We start from the raw sequence: 13,615 nt of genomic DNA, 5'->3' as shown, positions 1-13,615 counted from the left end.
CCTCCCAAGCTTTTTACTGGAATTGGACCGAACAAGTCCATGTGCAATAGTTTCAGGCATCGGTTAGACTGAGATTTCCCTTTACTCTTCAAAGTTGATCTGACCTGTTTTCCCAACTGGAAAATAGGACAGACATTGTCCTTTGAAATTATCAAATTAGGTAAACTAGAAACTAAATCATGTAAACAAATGTTGTTAATAGTTTTAAAATTAAGATGATTTAATCTCATATGCCATAGCCAATTTTGATAATTTTTGGATATCATACATACGAGATATGATATCTTATTTTTTCAGTTCATTTGTAAGTATTTCCTACTCTACTTCTAGTCAGCAGGGTGTTACCCTACTGATCCTTAACTAGACATGCATGTATTTGAAAATCAACAGTAAATCTATTATCACATAATTAGCTTATACTAATCAGGTTATAACACAAGTTTTCAACAAGTAGCACGTCGTTGATGGTGAGGTTAACATGGATAATCTTACTCTTACGCATGGTCTTACCCTTGTTGTTGTCACCAAAATTGATCTTAGGCCCTAATCATTTAGTCACTTTAGTAAGTAGTCGTCTATCTCTAGTCATGTGTCTGGAACAGCCACTATCCATATATCAGACGGATGCTTCCAAGAAGCTGACCGAAGCTGACTTGTTGTACCTTTAAAAACACATATTTATAACTTTTTTGTACTCACATTCACTTGTGTCCTCGGTCAATCAGTCCTTTGGGAATCCATATTTGAATTATTTTGATGGATTTCTCATGTTGTGTTGTGATTAGTGCATATGATTTAGGCTTAGTAGACGTCTTCCTGCTAGTAGTTGTTGTATTAACCTTAAGGATGGTTTTTGTCTAAAACTCCTTGACTTCTTTTCAGGTTTTGGTTTGCTCGACTTGTTGGATGCTCCCTTCCTGGGCTTCAGCCATTTTTCAGTTGGCTTAACATAAATTATCGCATCCTTTAAGGTTAAGTCACCACAGCTTGAATGAGTCCTATATCAGTGAGACTACCCCTAACAAAGTTTATAGCCTCAAGCTTGTCTTTCTCCGGGTTTAACTTCTTTGACGACTGGTCTGGACTGGCATTGTCAAATCCTAAACCGGATTTGCATCCGACAGGCCTCAACATACTTATTTGTTGTCAGACTGTATCTCCAAACCTCGTACGAGAACTTACCACATAAGTCAAACATTGGTTTTCAGAAAACGGTGTTTGAACCTTTTCCTTGAGCTTCTCATTCTCATATGAGAGCTCAGTCACTTTGTTTTCAAAATCTTTTAGTTCAGAAGTTTGAGATGATGAAGAGTTATCAGTTCCATATTTCATTCTCATTTCATTACAAGAGTTTGACAACTTCTTGTATTCAATGACCATGTGATTAAGTGTAGCGGTTAATTCATCTCTTGTGAACTCTTTAGAGGAGAAGTCAAATACCTCAGATTCTTCTTTTGCCATGAAGCAGGTAACTTCTTCATCATCGATGTCACTGGATCATGAATTATCTTAGTCGCTTTGATCCCACTTGGTATTGCTATCAGCAGCCATGAGAGCCTTCAGCTCCTTCTAGTTCTTCTTGTCATCCTTTCTCTTGTCATCACGCTTTGGCTTCCTGCATTCCGCTTTGAAGTGTCCTAGTTTATCACAGTTAAAACACCTTAAGTTAGGCTTATATTTACCCTTATCAGCATTGTTATTATTTGAAGAGCTTGAGTTAGGATTGCTCTTCTTCATGAATTTTCCGAATTTCTTCATGAAGAGATCCTTGGTGTCGCTGCTGATCTGCTCCGCAACAGTCTTCACAGCAGTGGTAGCAGGTGGCTCCTCAGCAGTCACCAGCGCCTTGGTAGAGATGAAGGATGTGGAATTCTCCTCTTCATTCCTAGAGTTTATCTCAACTCGTAGGTCTTCAGATCAGCTAGCAAATCATAGACCTCTATCTTCTTGAATTCCTCAGACTCCCTCATCGCCATCGTCTTAATATCCCACTTTTAGGTAGAGCACGCATGACTTTGATTACAACCTCTCTTTTTTTGTAAGTCTTGCCTAAAGTGGATAGAGTAGTGATGATTTTACTGAATCTCTCATCAAACTCATTCATCATCTCTCTAGGACAAATCTTGAAGTTATCGAACTGTTGTGTGGTAACCATGAGTTTGTTTTCTTTCATTTGCTTGTTGCCCTCACACAGTTGAGTCAGCCTCTCCCAAATATCTTTTGAAGTGGGACATGAGATGATTTTGTTGAACATGTTATCATCCATTGTCTTGTAAAGGGTTTCTTTTGCCATGTTATTGAGGTTGTCCTTCCTTTTATCTTCACTGGTCCATTCAGATCTGGGATTCTCGATCTTTATCGGACCATCTGTGATGACAAACCACATGTCATCATCTATGGCAGATAGATGAGTTTGCACTCTAACCTTCCAACCGTTGTAGTTTTCCTTACAGAATATAGGAATCTTGTTGGTGACAGCCATAGACATGATTTCGGATATGATGATGCTTGAGAATAGAAAACGAGGTTCTGATACCACTTGTTAGGATCGGTGTTGATAATAAAGACTATTGTATGACTATTGTAAACATCTTACAAACTTCAATTCGATTTTAATTTTATTAGAAGTTAAAATATGTTTCTATTCTTCACAAATCTTCACAAACTTTTGAACAAGTTCAAGTGCGTAACCATTTGTTGGATTTGAGGCTTCAGACAGATAAATGAAAATGGCAGAAAGTAAAAAACGCAGGGAGTTTTATGGATGTTCGGAGATAAAACTCCTACGTCACTCGTTCTTCCACAATCGGAAGGATATCCACTATAAGGCTTTGATTTGTATAGAACACACTACACAACCCTAGTTAGAAATCACATGACTTAACAACTGCTTGCTTCTGAACTTCTAGCTAACTCTCTGTTGAACAGAAACACCTCTTTTCAACTTATAATACTAAAATTTCACACAGAAAGAATAGTAGAGAGTAATCACACAGACAGTATTTTATGCTTAAACTTGAAAGATTGGATAATCAGAGAGAGTTTAAGCAACAGTATATCAAAAGCAAAAGTCACTCAGTTGTTAAGTTAGGCAAGCTATTGAGAGAGAAGTTGTTCGTCAATTGTCCATGAGCTTTTACTTATACTTGAAGAGTACCAACAGTCAAATATTCTTTGTGGACACGTGTCCTCCTTTTGTTGGATGGTCGCTAATAGTATGAGAGTACAACAGACTCTGAAAATTAGGATCGTGGTCGTACCAGACAGGTAGTGCGTCGAATATCCTCTGATATTGTCTTGTATTGGAGAGATACAACGTGGACAATTTGAGTGATAAATGCGTACATGGCAGTTTTTTCATTTGTTGGGATCAACTAGCTTGTCAGACTGTTGAAAACGGTAACTACAGATGAGTTGAGAATCATAGTTAGACGTATGCTTCCTTCAGACGACTGCTAAAGTAAGGCATCAGACGTTCTTCTTTATACCACGTCTAAAGGAGTTATACCGCGTCTAACAGGAGTTAGACTGCATTTAACAACGCTTCCCTTTAGACTACGTCTAAAGGAGTTAGACCACGTCTAACTGCGCTTCCCTTTATAATGTGTCTAAAGGAGTTAGACCGCGTCTAACTACGCTTCCCTTTAGAACACGTCTAAAGGGGGTTAGACGACATTAGGGATGAAAACGGGTACCCTACCCATCGGATAGTGAAGTACCCATCCCCGAACCCGATTTTCATTTTACTACCTGACCCCGAACCCGACCCCGACGGGTATATCTAATTTTATCCCCATCCCCGATTCAACGGGTACCCCATTACCCGATTAAAAACTTAAAAATTGTAGAAGTTGAAGAAAAAGAAACATAATAACTGTAATAAATAATAAAATTATTAATAACGAAATGTTAAAAATATAAACAAAAACATTACTTACCTAAGTATTTATGTTATAGATCTTGAAAAAAATAAAAACTTTGTTGTTTGTTGTTGCTAAAGTGAAGAAAAGTTAGAATAAATGTAAAAAAAATATTGATTTATGTTGAAGATCTTGAAAGAAATAAGAACTTTGTTGCTGCTAAAGTGAAGAAAAGTTAGAATAAATGTTAAAAAAATAAACAAAAACATTACTTTCCTATGTATTTATGTTGAAGATCTTGAAAAAATAAGAACTTGGTTGTGCTAGATTGAAGAAAATATAATGAATATTAAAAAAAAGTTAAAGATTAAATATGAAGAGTATTGAGATTGAAATACATCTTGTTATTAAAAGAAAATTTGAAAATGATGAGAGAAATAACTTTTGGGGGAATATAAAGAAATAATGTCTTGTTGGGGAATATAAAGAAATAATGTTTGAGTGGAGTATGGATAAGAGCAAAATATTAATGATGATATTTGTAATAATGAGATATTTGACATGTCACATTAAACTATAATAAAAAAAAATTATTTTTCATATTAATATAATCGGGTATCGGGTATCGGGTATCGGGTATCGGGTATCGGGTTTGGGTTTCACACACTCCCCATCCCCGACCCCGTATCCGATCGGGTATTTTCTCTCATACCCCATGCCCGACCCTGACCCCATACCCGATTTAAAATACCTGAACCCAACTATCGGGCATACGGGTACCCATTGCCATCCCTAGACGACATCTACTCGCGTACTCCAGACTCCGTCTGAAGTAGCAAGACAACTAAAAGTGTCTACTTCAAACCACATCTAAAGTAGCATAATCCTTTAGATTTGTTCTTGCACAAAACAAATTATCAAATTAGTCTTCTATGTTTACAATATTAAATTAATCTCTTCAGATTTGCCTGTGCATAACTAACTTTTATTTCAATTAACTCATACATCATTAAAACAATGTCAGCCCATAATTAAGATAATAAACTTATTTCTTAAGTTCATTTTAATTAATTTGACTAGACTCAACATGATCATCTTCAATCTCACTTGTGGGTGATCTTTACGGAAAGTTTGTTAAATCACGTGATAAACATTGACATTATCATGATCATATATACATGATCAGACGATAGTAAGACCCATAGGAAAGTTTATTAGTTTCTCACCAAGAATTATATGTTGATAGTCTAAATGATCATTTGTTTATGATCACCCTAAAAATGTTACTTGTTATTGTTAGTAACCCACATAAAACGTTACTAAAACTTTCATGTTCCCAGCATATCTATTGATGATAACCTTAACTATTTATATATGACTAAAACATGAATATTTTGTTGATATTCATGTTAGACATGAATTGATATTTCGATACCTAAGACTATCTTTACCCCCATAGATTATACGGGTTCTTTGTTAAGTTATGTAAAACATGATTCCCAAGAATTATCCTTGTTAGGATAATCATCAAAGAAATATCCCTACAATAACGCTTGAAAGCACATCGACGAACTACCGTACACAGCATCACCAGGTCACTCCAAGAATCAGCACGTTATATGTTCTATCTTTCTAAACCCCCTCAATATAGATTGGACTAGATAACTTAGTGTTAGATGTCATACTCGAATCAATATTTTCAAAACCAGTTTGTTGTATTCAAACTCGATTCGAGATGGGAACTCTATAAACATTAAAAATCTACACACCAATTTATAAAATTAAAATAATTAGTTTGATATTTTTAAATAAATAAAATCAAAATAATTAACCCAATTGCCAAAACCCAATTAAAATAATTAATTAGGCTAATTATTATAATAATTAAAACCTAATTAATTAAAGAAAATTGCCAAAATAATAAAATAAAATTATTAAGGGGTAAATGTTGTACTCATTATCTTAAAATAATTTTAGACAAAAATAGGGATTAAAATAAATAATTTAGGATGAAATGAGGTACTCGTAAAATCTAAACCCTAAACCCTATACCCAAAATAAGTGTCAAACAATTTGTGATGAATTCATCTAATATTATACTTTCTTTCTCACCTATTTATGGTGAAAATAATGTTAACAAATATAGAAAATTAGTATAAAAAAACTTCTTTGTCATGAGAAATTTTAAAAAAAAATTGGTATGATGTGGTTGCACTAAGAGAATTTGTCTTTTGGTAAGGAGATATGAATTTTTGGATCAATGCTCATGGGATCAAAATTATACATGAATTTGTGGGGATGACTTACTTTATTTGATTGGACATTTATTCTCATATATTTCACATAGTTTTAAGATACGCGGTCCGACCGCGAAATAGTGAAATAGGTTGTTCGGCTTTTGACTTATATATGGTAACCTTTTGAACCGGTCAAAATTCAGTCCGATCTGACGGTTCGACTAGAAATTAGAGCCGAAAATTTCCGGTTAAAAAGGTTAGTCGATCATTTGTCTTCCTCCTTGTCCTCCTTCATCTGATCAGTTCTATTAAAGGTTAGTCGATCATTTGTCTTCCTCCATGTCCTCCTTCGTGTAATTAGATTTGTTCAAGGTTAGTCGATCCTCTGTCTTCCTATCTGTCCTCTTTCGTCTGATTAGATTTGTTCAACTAAGATGAGATGTCAAATAAAAAACATGGAGATTGAGCATTCGTCTTACCTTCGTTGGAAGATGAGATAGTATGAAACGATGAATCTCCATCTATAAGATGATACTTGGAGAGAGATAATAGATTAAAGGTTAAAAAATAATCAAGTTAAGTTAAGAAAGTAAAGGTTTAGTATTTTGCAATTGTTATTTATTATTTTTAAATAATTTTTTTAATTTATTTATTGGTTTCACTTGTACAAAAATTAAATTTCGGTATAACTAGTGGTTCAACCAGTCGTATCGAAGTTCGCCCAAAAAACTGGGTTGATGACCATAACAGTTTTCAAAATAATGTTATTTTGTCATTTCAAAAGGGGTTCTTTTGTAAATAAAAAAAGAATATTTATAGTTTTGAATTTTGCAACCTGAACAAATATTTTCATATGGATGAGTAGGACTAATAAGAGAAGTTTTTGCAATGAGGTGAGATTTGAATCTTAGACAATTTCATCTCAGGTGAGGCTTTTTTATATCTATTTACACTCAATAATAGCCTTTAATAAAGTTGTTAGAGTACATAGTTAAGAGTAATTGTAAGGATGTGAAAACTTTTGTAACAAATGAGGTAAGAATGATTGGTGACACCTTATAAATATATGACACCTTAAATTTTAAATTGAACATGATAAGCACATTTAATAAAAATAAAAAATTTCTTTTTTATTATTAAAAAATATTTAATATTTTTCTTTCTTTAATTTTTTATAATTATAAATAATCTTTTAATATTATTAATTTATTAATATGTTTTTTTAATTATTGTTTTTGTTAAATATATAAATTTATTATTATTATATATATAATAAATATCCACAACTTTTTATTAAAAAGTATTTAAGGTAAAATGTACCTAACCATCTAAACTGAATTGATTTAAACCTAAACAAAAAAACTAATTGAACTGACCAAACTAATGACGTCATGACTTGGTGGTTGATGAAATCACTAAATCGAATTACCAAATGATTTATTAAGGTTAAAATTTAAAATATACATAATTTAGTTAAAATTTATAGTTGTTACTAACTAACTAAGGCCTTGTTCAAGTTTTTTAAAAATCTAAAGGTGAAAAAAAATAAAGTTATTATAATAATAATATTTCTCTTAATTCTTAATAATTAAATTTTCAACCGGATACTATCAAACATCTTCCATCAACTTATTTCATTTTTGCCTTAAAAAGTTCTAAGAGAATATTAAAATACTCCTTTTCATTTTAATATATTTGTAACACATGGTTCCAAAATATAGTAACAAACTACCACTGGAGGTTAATAGGTAATGCAAAACCTTAGTTATTTACATTTGGAATCACGATGTTTAACACATATAATAATAATAATAGTAATAATGCTCTTTGCTATTGACTGATCAAATATAAGAAATTGTATTTTCCTGTATTGACAGACACAAATGCAACAGCATACTTCTCCTCTGCATCACAATTCACAACATATCAATTCATTTGAAATCTTCCATAACTTCCATTCTCAATGCTCAACTGGCTTCTTCTCTGACTGCTGTCTGTTTCTTCTTCGATCCTATGATTATTATTTCTCCTGTTCATCTCCGAATACATATCCTCTATCATTGGTTTCCATAGTCGAACCCGCGCATTTATAAACCAATTCGATACCTATTCACATTTTATACAACAAACATGTAAACCAATGCAATAATTCTCAGATCAAGAGATCAATTCTTTTTTCCAAAAACCAATAAAAATCTCAAATAACCAAACATCAACAAGCTACAATGTGTAATCTATCTCATATATACCTGGCTCCTTGTTAAACCGCTCTTAACCGCCAGCAAATGCTTCTCAGCATCTTTCGGATATCTGTTTTTTACCCACCATCAAATGTGACATAGTAAAATAAAAAAAAACAAGAGTGAAAAATGAATTCAAAGAATAACACTTACGGGTGAAGGAAATTTTGGAACATCCAAGCCCGTAAAACAGAAACAGATTTCTCGGGTAACCCTCTTTGCGGTCTCCATAGCTGATGATCCTTTCTTCGTAGCTGCTGAAGAGCCCATCTTTTCTGGATAAAAGAAGTATCAAGTGTTGTTCCATCTTCTTCACCTCCATTATTACTACCAAAATATGCTCCCATTGTAAGGATTTGGTTGCTTATTCTTTCTCTTAAGTTCTTATAAAGTGACGACACTGTTTGTAAAGCGAAACGAGCATGAATATGAGGATCCAGTTCTGTCGCTGCATGGAATGCTGATATAACTGTATGGATCTCATCCAAGCATTGGTTATACTTATCGTCAACCTAAATGAAAATAACATAAAATTCATATGAATAAATAACATTTTCATGTCATGCAAAAACAGAGCAAAATGTCACAAAAATGGTACCAATTGAAGAAGAGACAACAATTGTTTTTTCCTCGATAAGTTCTTTTGACCCTGGTGAATTAATTGAGACATGTCGATTCCGCCATTAATACCAAACTCATCGTCACTAAACGCATCGACTAAATAGTTTTTGTTTGCCTGATTTCCTCCACAATTATCAAGCGAGTAAATTGCAATCTCCGCTAGTATTTCTTGAATGGCACCAAGATATCTAGAACCATAAAAGAATTGTGGATGAACTTGGGCAGGACTTCGCGATCCAAAACTCAACGAAAGACTCTTGCTATCGGAAGATGATGGATCAGAACTTATCACCGAGGATCTATCAGGAATTCTCGTAATTCCTCCAATCATCGATGGCTTATAGGTGGCTAAGCTAAGAGAGAGCTCATTATTACCAATCACCCATGTGTTTGGATCAACATTTTGAGTCAACTGGCCATGCTGAAGCCCCAGATCAGACGACGATGATCCATTTACCTCAGACCAAACCGATCCTTTGTTGAAATCCCATTTCGGTACACCAAAATAATCAGGCTGAATAGAATTTGGGTAATTTTCCAAGGATGTTGGCAAATTGTTCGAATAGTTATGAAGGGAGAATAGAGATGCAAATTGGTCATGAATTTCAGTTTCTGCTAAAGGAGGCAAGTGATCTGAAACCATTCCCCTTGCAAGAGGAAAGTTTCTTTGAAAGCTATAATCTTCAACATTGTTCATTAGTTCACCCTGTAAGATTGGAATAGCAGCAAGTCCATCCATGATTTGTTGATTATGATTTCTATTATAGAATTGTGAAGATGGGGCCGAGATTATATGAGCTAATGTCCCATCTATATTTCGATGATTCGGATGATCTACAATACTCGAAAAATACCCAAATATTATAGAATTCCATATTGAATTCATCAGAGCAGAGTAAAAATAGAAAATTAAGATGATCTTACCATTTTCCATTTCTTCAAGCTAGTTTATGTTCTTTTTCTACAGTACCTGACCCAATTAGGGGAACAAAAACTAACATATTAAATCATATAATCAACCTTTTAATGATTCTATCTGGATTATTGGGATCATGATTCAACTAACCGCAATCATACCAACTATCCTAAATAGCTACAAATTTACTGATTTGACATACAACTCAAGATTTTCGAAAAAAGACAGTAATTTTCATGTGGGCTTTCTATCAATATCTCAGAACTATCCAAAAGAGTGTCAATGATTCGAAAGATATTGAAAAACACAATCTAAGACAAACCCATGATTGCTTCATATTTTAATTGAACATTGCCCTGCACCTGTACTAGGAGGAGAGAGAGAGGATGAACAAACCTTGGGGGGCATTGTTAAAGAAGTTCTCGGCACCGTTTCAACTTCAGATAAAAGACAGAGGAGAGGAGATCATTGGGTTTCTGCCGAATGCGAAAATGGAGTTAGGTTTTGATTGAATTTGAAGGATAACTAACAAGGGAGAGAAATAGAAAAGAGGGATAATAACCCCACAGATACAGTGCAGAAAACGAACAAAATAACGACTGATGATGAAAAGGGTAATGGCAAAAGGTGGGTTAAAAAAATTTCTTTTGCATGATTCAGAAAGTGGGTTCTTTTTTCTCCAAAAACCAAGAAACTGAAGTTCAGCTTTGAGACCTCATGAAGAGAATCATGACATCTGCTGCTAGTGCTGGCTATATGAATAAAGTTTATAATGGGGCAGAAAATGCAAATGGGTCTCTGGCGGAAAAAAACAAAAGGACGACCCATTTCAGAAGAGAGCCATTAAAGCAAGAAAAGAGAGACTGTCAAAAAGCCAAGAAAAGAGGGGCCTGTTCAGAGATGAAACCAGAGAGAGATTATGCCGTGGACCCATGGATTAAAGATAGTGACAGAGGAGAGGATACGTATAAACATGGAAAATTAAAAAGTAAAATTAATTAAATTTGATTCACTCATTTCAGTTGCAGGCTTTGGAGGGCCCATCAATCCCACCATCATCACAATCTGAAGGGTTTTGGTTTTGGGTTGATCTGGTTTGTCCTTCTCAGAGCCTCTCATTATCTGCTGCTGATGCTCTGCAGTTATCACAACCAAAATATCTGGATTCTGTCTGCTCAATCTTCTGTTCATGGCAGCAGGTCTTCTCAGTTCCATTTTCTTTCAGGCAGACAGACAGATTAAAGCTAGCGTCTTTGCTTGCTTTGTTTAATTTTTATGATGAGAAAGAAGAAGAAATAGAGGAAACAGAACAATATACTTTCATCCCTATGACTAGCCAACATGGGTTATAAGGCAATAATATATATATATTTTAGGGTTTGGGGTGGGTTTGAGTTTGAGTGGTGTAAACATTTTTATTTTGAAAAAGAGGAAGAAATGATGATGATGATGATGCGTGTACGGTAAATAGAAAAGTAGGTAGAGAAAAAAGAGAGAAGGGAAATGATGATGCAAGCCAAAGGTAAAAAAGAAATACTAATACTACACCACCTACAGGCCTACTCATACTGAGAAAAATCTGGGGGAGTGATCAATGTCGATTTCTTTCTTTTATGCTCCTCCATAGATGCCACCAACATTATTTTTAAAAATAAAAAATTTGACAAATTTTTTAATTTAATTAAATATTAATATTCATTAATAACTCAAATTTGAAAGCCTAATACCAAATTAGATTATTTAAAAATCTAGAAATTTTTATTTATTTAATAGATATGTATTAGAATAAGTTATGAATCATTAAAAATAATAATGGGTATTGATTTTAATAATAGTTTTTTAAAATAAATAAAATATTTAATATTTTAGTTAATAAATAAAATAATATAATTATTTAGATAATTAATAAAATAGTAATCATAATATGATTAAAAAAACAATTTTTTTTTACAAGTGTTCAAAGTGTCACCAAATACAAGAAAAAAAACAATAAAATTAACCATTTTAGAAAAATAATAAAAACGTAAGCCACAAATTTTTTTTTTATCAACGAACAAAACATAACAAAATATAGCATTAACAAACTCGGAGATCCTTAAGAAAATCAATAATTTCATTAACTGGTCCCTTAGCGTCATAATAATAGAGTTGTGGAGTAAACGTATCAATTGGCCGCAATCATTGAACGTTTTATAATTTTTTTTCGAGCTTAATGATTTATTAAAAAATAATCGGGATAGGGACTCATCGACTAAATATAACCGAGCTCACAATTTTTATCCAAATATCATAACAATTCACGATTGACTTAGACATCACTTAATAGATATCAATAATGTTTAAAAGTATGCTTCAAACTGTAACAACTTCTTTACAATGCAAAAACAAGTGATGTTGTCTTCAACTCTTTGCAACATATTATGCATCGACTAACCATAATACACAATTTTCCATACATATATCATCCGTCAAGATCTTTAGTATCTCACATCTTCTCCCAGAGAAAGTTATACAAGACCGTTAATAAATTGTAACAATAACCAACCTTAAAGGAATTCATATTTTGTCAACCTAAGATACTTCCACTTTGTGCCCCCAACATTTTTTCATTTAAGGTTAACTCTATAACATTAAATCTTCTCATATATTTGATTATACTAACGTCGATTGAATATGTCCTTGACCTAAAAATTTCTATAGATCGAAACCGAAGCGAGGGTGAGGAATGACAAGGCAAGATTTTTGACATTGCACTAAAACATTGTCTCAAAATGCCATTTTCATGGCCACACTATTATGAATAAGAAACAAAGTCATCATAAAAATAGACATAGTGGTCAATGCACTCTTGATAAGGACCAAACGACCCCTTTTTAAAATCATTTTGCTCTTCTAGATAAATAACTCTTCTCAATTTTAGAGATAACCGGTCTTAATAGATTTTGAATTGCATTTTAGCACATATAAGCATATCAAGATATTTGCTCTCGAATCTCTCATGCTCCCTTTGTTCCCTCTCACAGAGAGGAGGACAAAACAGTCATTTAACAAAATAATAATAATAATTACATTTTTGCCCCTCCCGTAAGAGGGAACATGTTGTATAAGGGATTTGAGAGCAGACAACTATGGGTGTATCAAAATGAGTAGACGAAAATATTTCAAATGTTAAAGCCAATAATACTTGTAAAATCGTCTTCTACCTAGCAAAAATAGAGATCGAGAAAAAAAATTAAATTTACTAATAATGACTCGTAGTCCAAAATGCTCCGAACAACTAAAGAATGTGGCGTAATGTTTCACATGCATGTGACATGAATCCTTCACAATTAAACAATTTGTCACGAATAATATCTATAAGTTATTGTGTCATTATATTACATAGAGATTACTAGTTATTTAAATTATAAAACATTAGAATAAATGATAAAAAAAAATAATAGATATCAAATTAAAAATAGAAAGTTATTTCATTGTAAGCTCCTCTATCATATGACCACGAACAAGGAAGATCAAATACTTAAAAGTAACACCTTAGCACTTAACAAAGACAAAATGAAACTGAGCACGACTAACTAGACTAGTTAAAATATAGACAATCATTAGTAACCATTAAAAAAAGAATCATGTTAGATAGAGAAATATAGTTATTTGTGTTTTAGTTTATTGAATTAGTATAGTGTTCTTTTATATAAAAAATTTAATTTTATAAATCTAAATTAAAATTATTTTAATATTTTA

The 13,615-nt window shown here is 32.9% G+C and overlaps 1 protein-coding gene across 1 annotated transcript; it reads right to left on the bottom strand.

Annotated features, from left to right (window-relative positions):
- Positions 1-7,815: 7,815 nt before the first annotated feature.
- LOC124927542 (homeobox protein ATH1) lies at positions 7,816-11,252 on the bottom strand. Its single transcript, XM_047467977.1, has 7 exons — positions 10,928-11,252; positions 10,271-10,350; positions 9,883-9,928; positions 8,936-9,792; positions 8,491-8,849; positions 8,347-8,407; positions 7,816-8,203 (listed from the first exon to the last, which is right to left on the bottom strand). The coding sequence occupies exons 3-7, from the start codon at positions 9,890-9,892 to the stop codon at positions 8,024-8,026; spliced, it is 1,467 nt and encodes a 488-aa protein (XP_047323933.1). The 5' UTR covers positions 9,893-9,928; positions 10,271-10,350; positions 10,928-11,252; the 3' UTR covers positions 7,816-8,023.
- Between the last annotated feature and the right edge of the window lie 2,363 nt (positions 11,253-13,615).

The sequence above is a fragment of the Impatiens glandulifera genome, chromosome 2 (genome assembly GCF_907164915.1).
Source record: "Impatiens glandulifera chromosome 2, dImpGla2.1, whole genome shotgun sequence".
NCBI lineage: Eukaryota > Viridiplantae > Streptophyta > Magnoliopsida > Ericales > Balsaminaceae > Impatiens > Impatiens glandulifera.
This window is presented reverse-complemented; position numbering and strand designations above follow the sequence as displayed.

Bases quoted from the DNA above. Each gene is read 5' to 3' on its own strand.
- LOC124927542 (XM_047467977.1), bottom strand. The intron at 8,850-8,935 runs GTACCATTTTTG...ATTTTCATTTAG, and splicing joins TGTTGTCTCTTCTTCAATTG to GTTGACGATAAGTATAACCA. The intron at 8,204-8,346 runs GTATATATGAGA...AAATGTGAATAG, and splicing joins GCGGTTTAACAAGGAGCCAG to GTATCGAATTGGTTTATAAA.